Source organism: Miniopterus schreibersii, assembly GCF_964146895.1.
Source record: "Miniopterus schreibersii genome assembly, chromosome: 16".
In the NCBI taxonomy this organism is placed as follows: Eukaryota; Metazoa; Chordata; class Mammalia; order Chiroptera; family Miniopteridae; genus Miniopterus; species Miniopterus schreibersii.
In genome coordinates this window covers 28,987,584-29,005,613 of record NC_138116.1, presented here as the reverse complement: position 1 = coordinate 29,005,613, position 18,030 = coordinate 28,987,584, and the positions used below count along the sequence as shown (strand labels likewise).

Genomic DNA, 18,030 nt, shown 5'->3' with positions numbered 1-18,030 from the left:
CTCCCGGGGCATGTGTACCCGTTTAAAGGATCCCTGATCACTTTGTGTCCTGCGCCTGCCTCGCTTTCCTCACACGCTCATCAGATTCGCTGCCCGCCAGTCCTGCGCTGGAGACCTCCTTCTAATTCCTCTTCTAGAAGCACATCCTTTAGAACTGCCCGTGGTGGGGACCTGTTGATAGTAAACTAGTTCTCTGAAAATAATCTTGTGTCTCTGCATGAAATGATAGTTCAGGATTCTAGATTCAGTTATTGCCTCTCAAAACTTTGACCAGATCATTCTGCTGTTATTCTAGCTTCAATTGATGCTGTTAAGTCATTTCAATGTTCATCTTTTTAGGCAATCATTTTTGGTACTTTTAAGACCTCCTCTGTCATTCTGCAGTTTCACTATAACATGTTATCTTGCTTATGATCTGTTGTGCTTCCTAAATCCAATGACTCTTATTGATCAAATCTAGGACATTTTCAGATATTACTTAATATTGCTCGCTTTTATTTTAGATTTGATCTTTTTCACTCTCTCCCCCACGTCTCTTAATATCTTCTATTTTCTGTGCATTTGTGTATTTCTGCTGTATATTAGGTAATGTACAACGGGTCATTTTTCACAAATTTTAGTTTGTTTTCTTTGGCTGTGTTCAATCTGCTGTTGAACGCATCCATTCTACTTTTACTTTCAATGACTTTTTCTGTTTGTGTAAGTTGATTATTTTTCAAATTTGCCTGATCATCTCAGTGACTTTTATTCCTTGCTTAGCTTTTTGATACCTTTATTTCTCTAAAATTTTTAAAGCATGATCATTTTGTATTCTGCATCCAATACTTCCAATATGTAAAGTACCTGGTTTGTAATCATTGCTTATGTACAGTAGCTTATTTTCTTGTTTTGTAATTTTGGATTGTGAGCTCATATTTGGGTGGGCTTTACCTATGGAACCCTCTGAGGGCCCAGTTAAGTATGCATCGCCCAAGAGAGAATTTGTGTTTGCTTTTGCCAGGCACCCCAGGGCACTATCAGCTGAAGGCCACTTTAATATCTCGGTTTTTCCCCAGGCCTTGATGGTAGCATAAATCTGAATTCTAATGACGTGTAAGGGCAAACTTGTGGTTTAAAACTAAGGCTTTAACAAATTTGCTTGTGGCAGGTAGGTTTTATTTCTCCCGACAGCCCTTTCAATGAAGGTATAGCACTTTGAATGTCTCATCTACATGTGGGAGGGGTTCAAGTCCCCTCAGCAGTCTGCCTCATTCAGAGCAGTCCCCTTTTATTAAATATATTGGAGTTTGATTTCACATGAAAACAGGGTTTCCTTGCTTAAAACAAAAAAGTTTGAAAACCACTAGATTAGACTCTAAGGTTTGGAAAGACTTTCGAGTTGTATATATTTAAATCACAGTGTCTTCGATATTGGTTAACATTTCAATATGGCTTTGGCAAGCTAAAGTTTCTGGGAAGATTTTAAAAAAGCGTATCTAATTTCCTCAAAGATCCAAGTGGAAATATAAATAGGAAATGTCTCAAAACTCTGCAAATTCAGTATACAAGTTGTACTGAAAACAAAAAAAGAGGAACTGAAATAAACAGATGACACATCTTTTTCAAATGTCACATTTAATGTTTTCACCACTGTACTTCAAATCTACATTGTACAAAGTGACCAATAAGTGTGCCACGGTAATTGACCAACCTCTGAGATTGTACCTTTCACACCAGTGTCTTCTTGGGCTCTTTTGATACTAAACACGTTTCTCATTCAAGTGAATTGAAATGCTTCAGTTGGGTTGATTCTCAGGAGCCTCATAAAAAAAAAAACAAAGATATTGCACCATCTTTGTTTAGTAATTCAATGTTTGTTTCTTTCACAGCAAATAATTACTTCATTGAAGTTAAAACTTCCAAACATAACTTATTAATAGTCTTCAAATTCAGCTCAGATCACTCAAGATGAAAATACTCTGCTAAATACAGATAACTTACAATAACTTTAACAGTTAATTGTCCATAACACACACCAAGGTTTTTTCCTAGACCAATTTTAAGACGTTCCATTAGTATTCCTTGTACAGGTGAAAAACGATCTTCAGTTTTCTTGTCTTTTTATTTTTAATATAAAAGTTGGAAGGGACATTCAAGTTTCAAGTCTCCACATTGAACTTAAAAAAAAAAATAGTCATCATCAGCATGTGGAGGTAAACAAGCCAAGTTGTATAACTCCAGGAGGTAGAGGCCTTCAATTTGTATTCATATATACATATGCACAGAAGAATTCAGTGTTCCAACAGAAAAAAGAATTTGTCAAAAAGTAATAAGTTATTTACTACTGTGACATTTCAAGACTCCCACAGCTTTGCCTAAGGACACAAACACATTTGACATAATTCCCTATGTGCCTTTTTTTTGTGTGGCTTTAAAATTCTTTAAAATTTGTTTTTGTCTTTTATTTATTTATTTTTATTGTCCAGTGCAGGAAAAGTCTCACAAAATTTCACAGACCTAAAATGTGCAAGCTAGTTCTCTCTCTATACAGCAATGTTGGGATTCTTTTGAAATTAGCCCAGAAATGATTTATTTACACACATGAAAGATGCATGCTTGGGGGTTCTTTTATGTAAGAAAGAGCAGAAAAACTTCTAATAAAAATAGATTAAATATATATATATATATATTTATACTGGGTAAGGAAAACAGAAGTTTAGTCTCTCCTAGTCACAAACTCATTCTCTCTACCCACAACATTGGATTTTAGACAGCACACATCACTGTCACGGCTCTAATGAGAAGCTAATTATAGGGCTTGATCATTAGGTGGCATGCCCCTCCCCCCACCCCCCGAGGTGCAGCCACGATCAGCTCATGTGGCTCCATGATTGGTCGCAGGCAAGGTTTCTAGATTCTTTCATTTTAGAAAACCCATAATTTTCAGGAATGGCTCGAATATCAAAATGTATGACTGTCCTCTGTGTGTGTGTATGTGTGTGTGTGTACAATCTCACTTCATTTTAAAAAAGAAAAAACAAAACAAAAACACAAAACCCCAAACTTCCAAATTTGGTTCAATTCTCTTTTGTTCTGAGGTGAGCCATAACAGCTGCACTAAATTCATAAAACATGTGCAACTCTGGGTAAAATATTTTTCTTCTAAAAGCACAACCACTTTACAAGATTAAAAGTCTAGTAACATTTCTAAATATTATTCATATCATACAAGTAGTGGTTGTTAATTTAAAACTTCATTAGTAAAATTACAGTACGAGCATGATTAACCTCCAGAATTGCAAATCCCAGACTCCAGTGGAAAGCTACATTACATCTTCAGTAGTACATTATCTTCCACCGTCACTCCCACACCAGAGGAGAGGGGGGCATCTCGGACGGCTGGGCAACGGTGGAACTAGAAAGGAATGGAGACATGGTGAAAACACTTGTACCACCACAAAGGGCAAAGGGCAACTCACTACTGCCTGTTTTCCTCTCTTCCTTTAAAAAAACTGGAAAGACCACTTGTGCATTTTTATTTTATTTCTTTTAACCTCTCTAAAGTTGCATTTGTTCCAAATTGCTTGTTTAAGGATCTGTATGTTTAGTGAGGCAGTATGGTACAGTGGCTAATACATGGCCTTGAAAACAACATGCCTTTACTAGTTGTGTGACACAGCAAATTCCTTCACCTTACTCTTTTGGAAAGGAGCAATGCTACCGTGAAGAATAAATGAGATAATCTATGTAAAGTGCTTTCCACAGTACTGCTTCATAATATAAACGGCAGCTATTAGAAATGATAATGCTTATACTCAATTAAAAAATAACCTCAAAGGCTGCAGAATTATCCATTTAAAAGTAGCCTCTCAAAATACAGTGACTTTAAGTGGGGGCCTATTTTGAATGAGCCTCTTTATCAAATATTAACTGAGTAGTAATTGGTAATCATTTAGCATTTAACTATTTTATCAGTTATTTCACGTGTCTGTCTAATGTCACCAGCTAGATTATAAACACGAGGGAGTGTGTGTAACCACTTTGCTTCTCTGGGGCCCAGAATAATGAATAACTTGGAAAGGTACCGGGTCTCTTAGGAGAAAAATTAAAACAAAGTAATTTTAAACAACAAAGTAAAAATGCAACTTAATTCTCTCTTTCTACCAACATACGCATGGAATAAATGAAAGTCACCCTGATTTAAAAATTCTAAACAAAAAATTTTAACTTTGGTTCAAATAAATTCAATTAACTTCAATACCATGTCAAGACTAATTAAAACAGAAGTGAGGGGAAGGGAAAGAGAAGCAGGGAGAAGAGGGCAAAAGGAGAGGGAGGGGCAGGTGGGGAAGGAGGGGGAAGAGTGTGGCCTCTCAGATCCAAACCCACCCTTCTTTGTCCTGCTCCGTGATATCGGAGCGACACTTCACATTTCTCCTTTGCAACCTGGTTTGACACCAGCCTTCTGTCGACAGAGGGCGCTGGAAAGGCACCGCCGGGCACAGCATTAGGAAGCAGCTGCCCTTCCTGGTTCTGGTGTGCCTTTTTTTTAAAAACATGAAAGGCCCAGCTTTGTCTACCCAAACATTCTGGGAAGTTTCTCTGCAACCCAGCAGGCCTCTTTGATGGACGAGTTGTCCCCACGTCTGGAAAGTTTCTTCACCACCCTCATGGGGTGTGTCTCTCTAGCAGCCATATCATCTCCAACGAGGCCCAAATCTTATTAGCTTTGGGTGGAGGGGCCTCCTCTAAGGTCTAAACTTCTTCCCTGTTTGCTCTCTTTCCCTAGTTAATGCTTCTTATTAAACTTTACTGGGTGTGGTTTCTTTCTCCGGACTGGACCTTGACCAATAGAAGGAGCTAGGGAAAAAGACTGAGAAGGAAAGGGGGGACACAAGGAGGCTCGCTAGGTTCCAAAGTGGGCTCACAGCGCTTTAACCAATAAGCCTGTTAGACACACCAGCAGTCTGTCTATAAAAAATAACTTTCTTGCTTGCCCTCATTATGAAGGTAGTGGGAGCCAGATGACCATGTCTAACTCCAGGACAGTGGCTGCCACACTGTCGCTGCAGGAGGATCCCCATGTACATGATCAGGCAGCACAATGGTCATCTGGGGAAACAACTGCCAAAGCAGCCACAGTGAATTGGCATCAGTATAAAAACTAATGCTTACATTTTAATATGCTTTTGACTAAAGCCAAAGCTCATAACAGAAGCTTTCTGTTGTACCTTTTATCTATGTTATCTAATCTAAATAAAAACAGAAATATGCTGAATAACAAAGTCACAATGACATCCTTTTAATTCTACCAAGAAAGTTAGAATTGTATCCATAGAGTTACCTAATAAAGCTCTTAAAAGCAGCAGATTGAGGGTTGATGCAGAGAGGCACTCTGTTTCCTTTCTGCTGTTCCAGAATGAACTGGTGAATAATTTCTGTGGAGAAAACAAACATACAAGGAATGCCAATTTGCAGGTCTGGGAGCAGTGGGTTCTCTGTTAACTCTAGCTGGCACTGGAATAGCATTTCCTGCTGGTTTAGTTAAATCAGACACGTCATCTATCAGGCAGAATCCAGCAGGACTTTCCTGAAACCAAAATGATAGGTGCTGCTAAACACAGGCAAAAACCCCAAAGTGGCATTGCATGGGGTGGAAATCCCATCGGTGGGAGGAGTAAAATGGTCTACAAATTTGAGGGTGACTCCACAGGGTTTGGCATTATGACTGGACTCCTCTAAATTGCTGGTAATTACTACCTTATTGAAAACCACTTAAAATACCTTGATGTTTAGGTACAGTTTTGGGTTGGATCCTTTGGGAACTACTCTCTCTTCTAAAGTGCCCTAGAGCAGACACTCAAATCATTCAGAATTTTAGTTGTCATAAAGCTCCATCCTACCCCAACAGGAGATCAAGTCAGGAAAGTTTGCAAGTCAACTAACAGAAATTTCCTTCTCGTCATCATCCATGGAATGATCCTCAGTGGATGTTTATCTTTTTTAAAACTTTGCATGTTATACAAAAAAGAAGTCCAATATGTCCCATTCAATGAATTGCACTCAGTGAATACATATTAAATATATTGAGTCACACTCATTAAATAAGTCAACTTTGAAAACAAGAACAAAATATTTATTCCTCTGCCTGACCTTCCCCTGGATGTAATACTAACTCAGCGTTTTTATAACACACAGAGCTTCGTGGCAGACATGCCCTGAACAAAGAGCTGCACATAAAGTTGTAAAATAAACCTATGAGGGAGCTTTGGTCACCATCCAGATCTCAGCTTTTCACGGCCACATAATGTAAAATGTTACTAGTGATCCTGCCAGGCCGAAGGCCAAAAGATACTCACCTTTTACCTGTCGAACAGAACTGAGGTTCTTCTCAAAAGTGTCATCAAATTTGGGGTTGGTGACAGGCTCAAAGTCACTGGTATAAACTCTTCCAGTAGAGGTGGAAAAGCAACATTTACACATACACGTGTGATATCGTAGTCGCCCTTCATCTAGGTAGGGGTGGGCTAAGGCATCCTTAGCGGATATTCTTTTGGACTGAAATCAAATTTAGAGACCAGCACATCAACACTACAGATAAACACGACTGTCCACACAGGATCTTTCTCAAGGCACAGTAACTGCTTATACTTTACAGTACATCCTGTGTAAAGAGGGATAACTGAAGCCAGAGGTGGGTAATGCAGCAGTCGAGGGAGTAAGAAGTGACTTTCTGCTAAAATCCCAAAGAATTCCTACCTCAAAATAAATGTATGCAGGGTCAAAAATGACAAATACCATGACATTTAAATATGTAATGCTTTGGAGGGGAGAAGTTTACATTTTAAATAAGTTATATTTTCTAAACATGTCTCAGCATTTAGAAGAGATGTAATCACGGTGGCAATTTTACAAAGCTGCTTGAAATTTTAATTCTCCTAGAATACCAAATCAGCTTAGGGCATCTGAAAGCTGCTGGAGTTAGGCAGCAGATAACAGTCTGAATGCCATGTTTTAATATCCAGCTCAGTCTGAATGTCAGCAGCCTGTGGTTTTCTGACACTTCAAATCAGAATACTTAATATACTAGTTTCAGGTTGATAAACCATACACTTTTAAACTCATTTCTCCATAAAAAAAAGAAAAAATGTCTTTGAGCTCAGTGGACTTAGAAAGTACTACTGAGAGAAAGTGAATTTTAAAGGATTTAAGGATAGACTCAATAGCAGAGAGTAGAATAAAAATTGACACTCTGCCCTACTTCCAACATGATCAAGCACTTCACATAACATGATTTAAAAAAAGAAAATCATTTTGTACTCAAACCAAAAAGAAAAAACCCACACAAAAAAACCCTGACTGGTTCTGGTCCCCCCAAATTACAAAATGTTAACTATTTCCCATAAACCTGGATTCCCCAAAAACATTTTATCTCTGTTTTTTTTTGCTGTGCTGATGCTAAAGGGCATGTCATGCCCTTTCAGGATACGATAATCACAAAGGAAAGCTGCTGTCTCTATACCACAAGCAGACAAATGTAAACTTGACAACCTTGGTTTTGTTTCTGTTGTTTTGTACTTGGTGGTCCAGCTAAACTGGTTCACTGGCACTCTTAGCGAGTCAACTTTTTCTTTTTTTTTCTAAACGAGTCCAGCTATTCCTGGAGGTTGCACTGGGATAAAGGTCTACTGTCAGAACCAAAAGAAACTACTGGGCCCTAGCTGGTTTGCTCAATGGTTAGAGCATCAGCCTGCGGACTGCAGGGCCGTGGGTTCGATTCCATCAAGGGCACGGACCTTGGTTGCAGGCTCAATCCCCCGCCCTGGGTGGGGTGCGTGCGGGAGGCAACCCATCGATGTGTCTCTCTCACACTGATGTTTCTGTCGCCCTCCCTCCCTTTGACTCTCTCTAAAAAATCAATGGAAATAATATCCTTGGATGAGGATTAACCAAAAAAAGGAGAAGAAACAAACTAGTCGCCAACAGTGAACCTTCCCGGGGACAGGGCCCCATCCTCAGTGTCTCTGGCCAGTCTCACGTGTGGATTGAGTTCTTTGGCTTTTTGCTCACAAAATCTGGTTCTTGGCCAAGTCTATTTCTGCTTCCGATGGAATGGCTAATCGTGTCCACAGTGCTGGCAGCAGTGAATGAATCTGGGTTTTAATTTTGTCACCTGACCATTAAGTCATTTCTGTCAGATGGCATATGTCAGAAACTGGATCCCTCTGAGCTACCATCAGTGGCTAGAACCTGGCTTCCCTGTTGGTCTTTTTTAAAAATATGTTTTTATTGATTTTAAAGAGAGAGGAAGGGGGAGGGAGAGAGAGAGAGAAACATCGATGTAAGAGAGAAATATCGATCTGTTGCCTGATTGGTTGCCTCCTGTATGCACCCCAACTGGAGTTTGAACCTGCAGCCTGGTTACGTGCCCTGACCAGGAATCAAACCTGTGACCGTTGGATGCATGGGATGATGATCTAATCAAGCCACACTGGCCAGGGCTGCTTTCTTCTCATATTTGCTTAAAGGCTCCTTCTACAAGCTAAAGATCAGGAATTGAGTATTCCTTAAGAAATATCACAAGGGCCTCAGTAAAGGATGTTATTAGATGGTACTCAGACCATTGTCTTCATGGTATAAAATCAAAGGTGTAACTGGTATCATCACCACAGACACCAGTTCTGAGGCTGAACCAGGTAACTGAGGCAGGATTTCCAGAAATGTTTCAGACCAGGAGAAGACATGTGGCAACAGATTACTTAGCCCAAGATCAACAAAATAATAATTAATTAATTACTGCAGACTAAACAGACTAAATAAACTGATTTAATTATGGTTAATGGTCTTTTATTTTTTTTTTAAGAGAGGAAGAGGAAGAGAGAGAGAAACATCAATGACAGAGAAACATCAACATCAATTGGCTGCCTCCTGCATGCCCCCTGCTGGGGATTGAGGCTGCAACCTGAATATGTGCCCTAACCGGGAATCGAACCAATGATGTATTGGTGCCTGGGGCGATACTCAACCACTGAACAACACTGGCCAGGCTAATGTTCTATTTTTAATGGATATTTTAAAAACCCCATTTCTTTCTTTTTAATGTATGGCCAACCCTCAATTCAACAGGTTAAAACCATAATAAAACATTCTTTAAAAATGGTATCTATATTTATTTTATTTTAAAAAATATGTTTTATTCATCTTTAGAGAGAGAGGAAGGGAGAGGGATAGAGATAGAAATATTGATTGGCTGCCTCCTATGAGAGAGAAACACCATGGATCAGCTGCTTCCTGCACATCCCCCACTGGAGATGAAGCCCGCAACCCTGGCACGTGCCCTGACCGGGAATTGAACTGGTGACTTCTTAGTTCCTGGGTCGATACTCAACCGCTGAGCTACGCCAGCCAGGCAAATGGTATCTTTTTCTAATGTCAATTGTAAACTAATAAAGCATCAGGCCAATTTAAAAATAAGAATTCCTGGGGGCGGGGGGGAATAATATCTATTGGTTGGCCTTGTTCTACAAGACAATGATAAAAATGGTCAAATATTATGCAGTGTGCCTTAACTAAATTCTTTTATTATTTTTTTAATGACCATGTAGTTATTTACTTAGGTTCAATAAGAATCTCTTCTCTTTACCAGATAAATTTTACCTCTCTCTTGTAGATAAATCTAATTTGTAAATATGACATCAAAAGTTTCATTTAATTAGGTGTGACAATCCCACTATTGAGGAATAAGGATACATTTCATATGTAGAACCAATATCTAACAGGCCTCCCAGGGTAACGTGTGTGGTATCTGCTCTATGGTTTAGGACCTTCCAGCCTTAGGGCTGTGAAGACTGTGAGTTCCTGGCAGGTCAGGAGCCTTAATAAACATGGGCTCTCTGAGAAAGAGGATACCTTACAGATATAAGTACTGCAGGTAAAACCTAGTATAGGTGAATATTACATGGTTCTTGGTTCCTAATCTAAAGAGAACTAATAAAGAGCACAAGATATTTCTGACACATAAAAGTAAATTTTAACCTCAGGGCCTTTATAAATAAAATCCTCTATGCGCAGACAGAAATTACCTCTGAAACTAGAAGTTCACGTGGCTCTAATTTTGTTAACCATACAAAAGGTCTTTATGTATTAACCAATATCTCCAGTTAGCCATGTAGGTAACTTGTCAAACAAAACAAATACCAAACTAATGACACTAAATCACCAGCTCATTGAGTAAGTTATGTGGCTGGAACTGTCTTTAATGGCAGGAACTTGACCACAAGGAGGGACTGTGGAATTGAGACCTGCCACTTGGTCTTGCTTCTGTATTACTAAGCACCTCACATAACAAAGTAAACAAATAAAAGGAAAACAAAAAACAAACACCAAACAAATAAAAATCCACTATGCACCCTGAGATGTAACAAAAAGAACTTGGTCACTCTGATTGATTCTGATCCCTACTCTATGGCCTAGGACCTTCCAGCCTTAAGGCTGTGAAGACTGTGATATATAAATGATAAAATCTTGACAGTTCCTCACAAACCTAGACTCTGTAACAAAACACTTTTATCCCTAATCTTTGCTATGCTGATGTCTCAAGATTGTTCTGACCTTTTTAGAGAGGAAGGGAGAGGGAGGGAGAGAAACATCGATGTGAGAGCAAAATATCGATTAGCTGCCTTCTGAACACCCCCTACTGGGGAATCAAGCCCACAACCTGGGCATGTGCCCTGACCGGGAATCAAACCAGCAACCTCAAGGAGCATGGGACAATGCTCAACCAACTGAACCACACCGGCCAAGGCTGACCTTTGTGGATCTGACACTCATGTGAGATAGTTGCTGTTTTCTCATCACAAACAGACCAATGTAAAGGTAATAATTGTTAATTTTGTGGGTATTTTCCCCTTTAAATACCTGCTCTTTTTTTGTATTTGATGACTTCCTCATACTCTTGGCAAGTAAAATTTTCTCTTCTAAATGTTTCCATTTTTGATTCTTCTTTGACAACAGTTATTGGTACAGATGTGAATAATAAATATTCTTTGGGTTAATGAATAAATGAAGAGCTAAATTTTGTCCCCAAAGAGTCAAGTCCAAAAATGGCATTTGGAAAAGCTACCATTCCAACAACTTAAAGGAGTAAATATTTCCTTATGCAATATAATGGGCAGATTTTTTCAAGTAACGTTAAAATTTTTTCTCCTGATTTAACTTGGTACCAAACTCCTTTTACAAATAGAGATAAATAAGGATGATCCAGTTCTTCATCCCTCTTTACCTCAGCTCTTATGTGTTAATAATCAAACTTCTGTGTGATGAGTGAGCGTAATACACATGAAACTGGGGACTGAAGTTTATCTTTTGAAAAGTCATTATTTACACTGTCCAGCTCTTGATATTTTTCTTAGAACACATGTATTTTTTATTCATTACAAAATACAAAAATAAACATTACTTACTGGATCAAAGACCAACATCCTGCAAAGGAGATGAACAGCTTCATGTGTAGCTTGACTAGACAGGGTATAAAGTACAGGAAGAGATGGCTGTGAAAAAATAAAGAATTCAAATATGTAAATGAGTGTAACTAGATATCAAGTATAGCTAACTTATGACAAGGTAAGTACCCAGCTCAAAAGATGTATGCACATAAATCATAACTCAAAGGGAAGGAGTATGTCCCTCATTAACCAGTCTTCAAAAACAACTGTCACTGGCTTGCAGTAGTATAGTTTATATTACATAATTACCCATTGAAAGTTAGAGCACAAAAGAGCCTATGGAAAATGAAAGTTAACCCTGTAACTATGGAGTTCCTGATAGCCTTATACTGTAAATGCTGTGGCAAGAAGGGGAGACCAAACATGCCTAGAAGTTGAGAGAAAAAGGATTTAATACCTTGGCCACATGCAAAGTTAAGCATGTAAAGTGTGCAAAAAGTAAGCATGTGAACTACGCCTTATGGCAACATTACCATAAAGCTGCTAAAACACTAGTCCTAAAGGAGCTATAAGACACTTAGAAAGTTATAGAATTTCCTCAGAAAGTATGCCACTGTTTGCCCTAGGTCCACTGATTTTGCCTTTAGCAACTGATTTCTCATTCAGTAATTGTCTTTCGTAAGTGGCAGGTATATCCCCACGCCCATATCTAACCCTCTTGCACTGAGCCAAGGAGATGGCTCTTAGGACCTGAAAAGCCACAGAGCTTATAAAGCTTCTGTTTCACTGCTTGGAGAGTTGGGAACAGAGCAGGCAAGTGGCATCATTACTCTGTCTGCCACACAAGTAACACTGAAAGGTCTCACCAGATCTCGATCACAGCCTCAGAATCTGGCTACAAGATTTACACACTGGCTTCCTTCCAACAAAGCCATATAGAACAAGACACCTCAGAATCATCTGGAGGTAATTATTCACCTTACAGAAGTTTTCTTCAGGATCAAGGTGTAACAGAGAAAAAATGGGATGGGTATAAGATGAAATGGGGATTCCAGTTCACTAACAGATTGATCAACATGTCTGAATGTCACTATTCTTAAGTATTAAATGAGGAGGTTGGACTAAACGGTGTCTTAAATTGACTTTGGTATGAGACTTGACAGGACTACCACAGATAAAAAGCATTATGTACACAGAAACATTAGGTATACAGGGTGTCCCAAAAAATGTATACACAATTTAACAGCTGATAGCTCAATTTTGAAAATGAAATGTATTTTAATAAACACTGCCTTTATAAATATTCAAAGTGTGTGTATACATTTTTGGGGGGCACCCTATATAGTTAGCATTCAAGTATTTGTAGACCAACTTATTATTCCTTGGTGCATTTACATATTTCGTCTATTTTGAGCATGACCCATGCGCATTTGAGAGGAATGTATATTCTGCAGCGTTGGGATGAAATGTTCTGTAATTACAAATTAAATCCATCTCACCTAGTGTGCCATTTAAAGTCACTGTTTCCGTGTTGACTTTTGGTCTGGAAGATCTATTCAGTGCAGTGGGGTGTTAAAGTCCATGACTATGACTGTATTGAGGTTGATCTCTCCCTTAAAGTCCTTAAGGTTATTATTGATAGGTCCTTATTTATTGCTATTTTAATTCTTTATGCCTATGTTTCTCTTTTTCTTCTTATTATTACAGCAGTCCCTTTAACATTTTCTGCAATACTGGTTTGGTGGTGATAAACTTCTTTAGCCTTTATTTTTCTCTGGGAAGCTCTTTATTTCAACATCTATTTTGAATAGCCTTGCTGGATAGAGTAGTCTTGGTTTCAGATCCCTGTTTTGCATTACTTTAAAAAAAAAAAAATATCTTTATTGATTTCAGAGGGAGGAAAGGAGAGGGAGAGATAGAAACATCAATGACGAGAGAGTCATTGATCGAGCCCACAACCCAGGCATGTGCCCTGACCGGGAATCGAACCCTGACCGCCTGGATCCCAGCTCGATGTTCAACCGCTGAGCCACGCCCGGTCGGGCTGGCCTGTAGAGTTTCTGATGAGAAATCAGTTGACAGCCTTATGGGAGCTCCTTTGTAGGTAATGGACTGCTTTTCTCTTGCTGCCTTTAAGATTCTCTGTCTTGAATTTTTGGCATTTTAATTGTGATGTGTCTGGGCATGGGCCTCTTTGGGTTCTTCTTGCTTGGGACTCTCTGTGCCTCCTGAACTTGTGTGACTTTTTCCTTGACCAGGTTAGGGAAGTTTTCTGCCATTATTTCTTCAAACAAGTTCTCTACCCCTTGCTCATTCTCTTCTCCTCCTGGCACTCCTATAATGTGAATATCGTTACATTTCATGTTGTCCCACAGCTCCCTTTAAGTGCCCTCCTGTTTTTTGTTTTTTTCTTTTTGGATCTCTGATTGATTTTTTCCTACCCTGTCTTCTAATTTGCTGATCGGATCTTCAGTTTCCTCTAATCTGCTGTTTATTCCTTCCAATGTATTCTTTATTTGTTATGTCATTCTTCATTTCTGACTAGGTCATTTTTTGTAGTTTCTATATCTTCTCTCATGCTGTTGAGCATCCTTACAATCAGTATTCTGAACTCTGTATCTGAGAGATTGCTTATCTCCATTTCATTTAGCACTTTTTCTGGAGACTTCTCTTGCTCTTTCATTTGGGGCTTGTTTTTTGTTTCCCCATTTTGGCTGCCTATTTGGGTTGTTTCTATGTATTAGGTGGATCTGGTAGGACTCTCAGTCTTTTTGGAGGGTGTCTGGTGCAAGCCAATGACTGGCCGTGAGTAACCTGTTTGGAGCTATCAACAACCCATGGCTTGTTTTTCTCTCTGCTGGGGCTGAGTGTGTTTGGACAGGATCAAGATGCACATCAAAGTCTGCCTTTCCAAGGCCCAGGTGCAGAAGCAGATCAGGCAAAGACTCATAGCTCCCTGAGGTCCACCTTTGCCTGTCGGTTGACTGATCTTAGTCTCTTAATGAGCCTCAGGCTGTAGACCACAACAAGGTCTAAACTCCACAGGGTGGGGTGAGAGATTTTTCCAGTGGGTGGGACAACTGCTCGCCCCCCCCCCCAGGCAAAAGCTGCCTGGCTGACAAAACTCTGCCTGAGAAAGATGCCCTCTGCAGTATGGGGGAATTACTTAGCACAGGAATCTAGATGGCCGCCCTCTGAGATTCATCTCCAGTGCCCTAAACCCCAGATTCTTCTCACACTGCTCTAGTCCACTCTGCTCTCCCTCTGCCAGAGCCCAAAGTGAGTGGCTTCATAGGCCCCAGAATTGTCAGTGGGAAACCCCCATAACTAAGATATCCCTCTGCACCTTCAGCTGCTGCCTGTGAGAGCCCAGCCAGCCCTTTTGTGCCTCCGCACTTCCTACCAGTCTCTATGAGGTCTCCACTTTAGGTCCTTGGTTGTGAGGGTGCTTTCCAGCTTGTCTTCAGTTGCAGCTGATTATTCAGGATGGTTTTTCTCTATTTTAGTTGTAATTCCAGTTTGGTCCTGGGAGTGTGTCAGTGTAGCTTCTACTCAATCTGCCACCATCTTGGTTCAGGAAGAGGTTTTTAACTTACAACTTAATTTATATATTTTTTCCCTAAGAATTTTTTTATTGTGTGAAATGAAGTAATTTGATATTTTTAAAAGATGTGAATTCTTGGTTTGACTGTGAATAGCTGTCCTCTTTTTCACTGGCTTGTGAAGGTTGGCAGCCAAATTCCAGCCAATTCTTACTAACTCAGATGTCTCACCATAAGCAATTCTTTCCTTTCCACTGCCCAAGTGAATCTACACCCCATGCTACTTTTGTGGTGGAGGTTTGTTATAGCTCAGGGAAGGAAATACTGGGTTTGAATTCTAACTTTGCTATCACTGGACTTGGGTAAGTCATTTGAACTTGGTTTTCTCACCTATTAGATTACACTACCACAGACCTGCCTACCAACCAACATCATTGCTAAACATCTAATGGTAACCAAGTGCCAGGTCCCGGGCTAGGTGCTGGGGCAACAAAGATGAAGAACACCTCTCTGGTGGGCAAGGAAAACATAACCAAGTAGTTCCAGAAGCCACTGAGTGGAGGATAGAGGACAAATTCAAAGGCAAAATTTGTAAGAATTGAGGATGCTTGGATATGAGATGAGGAGTTTATGAAAATCAAATGAGTGGATGTTAAGGCTACCTGAAATTTTAAACACCCCTCCCACCTCAAACTGTATCTTTCTTGACAGGAGTACATCCCAACAAATACAGTAAAAATAAGGCTAAGTTTAATTTCAGCCTAGAACAGTCAGATGCCTTCTCCTTTTCTGGGTTTATATGCATGTTAGAAAGAGGCACGCAGAGAAAGAAGGGTCAGTTCAGTCATGCCAATACCTCTCCAGTAAGATAACCACTAATAATTTAGCTACTAGCTACTAGCACTGGCTCCACAGGAAAGATATAATGTTAGAGATGCTGCATTTCTAATTCAATCTTCTTCCCCTCCAATTTACCAGCCATTATGGTCGAAACCAGTTGGGCCCAAGGTATAGAACCAGACAAATTTATATTTCTCATCAAATACAGTGGAATCACTTTGAATAAGAGAAAAAAATCGAATGATTAAAAATATACCCTAAATATCTCATTTGGAAAAAAGTGTTTGCCAATACCCCTAACATTTACACACATCACTTTTCCCCCTTTTAAAATATACCAGTCCATTTTCTGTTTGTTCCACAAGTTTATAAGTCACTAATCAATGTGGAAGTGAGTGGGTGCCAGTGCTCAATCATGAGGACAGGGAGGGTTATAAAAAGTGCTCTATTAATGGCTGTGGTTGTCAGTGAAATGAAGCAAGGATAAGCTTTTGGACTTGGGTGAGAGGCCCTAAATGGAAATACCACAATCATCATAAGCCAACTGCAGAATGCTGGTCAGTGTGTGAGTCCTGTTAGATGTTCCTTAGTTTTCACCTGGCAGCAAGGAAGCTGTGATCGTCAGTTGGCAGTTAACTGAGGGTGCACAATGCGCAGTGCATGGTAGTAAGCACTCTGGGCTTATATAAAAGAAACTTCCACCTGAAAAATAAGAAGTTTGAACTACATGAACTCTCTAACATACTCTGATTCTATTAAATGTAAGATAAGACAGGACTATTTTAACTTCAGTGAAAATATATCTATTTCTGACAAAATTATCTGGGAACAATGGGAGGAAAAATGAAAATCTTATGAGAGATGAACAAAAGGACTAAATTAGACTTTTCAATCTTATCAACAGGTCAGTGCCTCAACCAGTATCTCACTTAACACATACTGAGTTGGGCCATGGCAACTAAGATTCTCTTCATTTAAGATTCTGAGTTGTAGAAAAGTGACAATAAATAATAAACACCATAGTGTTTTTGTCTACTCAGCATTCCCTGACCGTTAGGAAACCACTCTCTTCCCACTCTCAGGTGGTTTGCCTGGCCTGGATTTCAATCTCCCAACTCCAAGGATGGCACTTGACCCAGGCCTAGGCAATCAAATGACATATTCTCCTGGGCACCATGACTGGCGGCCAGGATGGGCACATGGTCTAAAAAAGGTAAGGGACATAGAATGGCTAACCCAACACATACTGCTAATCCTCTTCTCCCTATTTACCTTCATTATATGAGATAGAAAATCCTCATTTTCTAAGCCTGTCTTCCATCCGGGAGGCCACATATTACACAGTTCTGGACAATGACATATAAGCAAAAGTCTGGTAGGAAGGCTTCTCAGAAAATTTTGCTTTCCTGACAAAAGGGACAGAGACTGCTAGTGCTCCCTCTTTCCTCCTTTTTCTTGCTTTGAAAGTGGGTATGATTTCTGGATAAGCTACAGCTATTTTGTGACCATGAGGGGATAAGCAAGAGAACATGAAGTCAACATTCAAAAGATGGCAGAGAAGGAAGGAAGGAAGGAAGGAAGGAAGGAAGGAAGGAAGGAAGGAAGGAAGGAAGGAAGGAAGGAAGGAAGGAAGGAAGGGAGAGAGAGAGAGAGAGGGAGAGAGGGAGAGAGAGAGAGAGAGAGAGAGAGAGAGAGAGAGAGAGAGAGAGAGAGAGAGAAAGAAAGAAAGAAAGAAAGAAAGAAAGAAAGAAAGAAAGAAAGAGAGAAACTAGATCCTTGATAACATAATTGAACTGCTTTATCAGCTCCAGACTGCATACCTCTGGACTTGATATGAGGAAAAAATGAACTCCTATGTCTTTAAACACTGTAAGCAAGATTTTCTATTACTTATAACCAAACACATTACTAACTAAATCAGAGAACTTCCAAAAATTATTTCTGGATCTATTTGGGAAGATCCTTCCCGAAGGATTGATATGCTAGTAGAACATAGGCCTGGACTGCTGGTTCCATTTTTGCAAACACGTGAGGGAAAACCTGTCTGAAATTAAGCCAACACACAGAAAAACATAGAAGAGAGTTTGTTCCTGGAAAGGAACATCACATGACTACCTGAATCCAGCAGGGCCTGATGTCAGTTGTAGCTTAAGACTCTTCAGTTGTATGAGCCAGTAAGTTCCCTTTTTTGCTTAAGCCACTTTTAACTGAGTTTCACTGAAAAG

At 39.7% G+C, this 18,030-nt stretch overlaps 1 protein-coding gene across 1 annotated transcript in view; it reads right to left on the bottom strand.

Annotated features, from left to right (window-relative positions):
• Positions 1 to 1,597: 1,597 nt before the first annotated feature.
• The window catches only part of NLK (nemo like kinase), a 122,037-nt gene continuing 105,604 nt past the window's right edge, over positions 1,598 to 18,030 (bottom strand). The window contains exons 8-11 of the mRNA XM_081115787.1: positions 11,442 to 11,528; positions 6,339 to 6,537; positions 5,324 to 5,417; positions 1,598 to 3,394 (exon numbers count right to left, since the gene is read on the bottom strand). Coding sequence (XP_080971913.1) covers positions 3,340 to 3,394; positions 5,324 to 5,417; positions 6,339 to 6,537; positions 11,442 to 11,528 — 435 coding nt within the window. The 3' untranslated portion in view covers positions 1,598 to 3,339. The remainder of the gene's footprint in view (positions 3,395 to 5,323; positions 5,418 to 6,338; positions 6,538 to 11,441; positions 11,529 to 18,030) is intronic.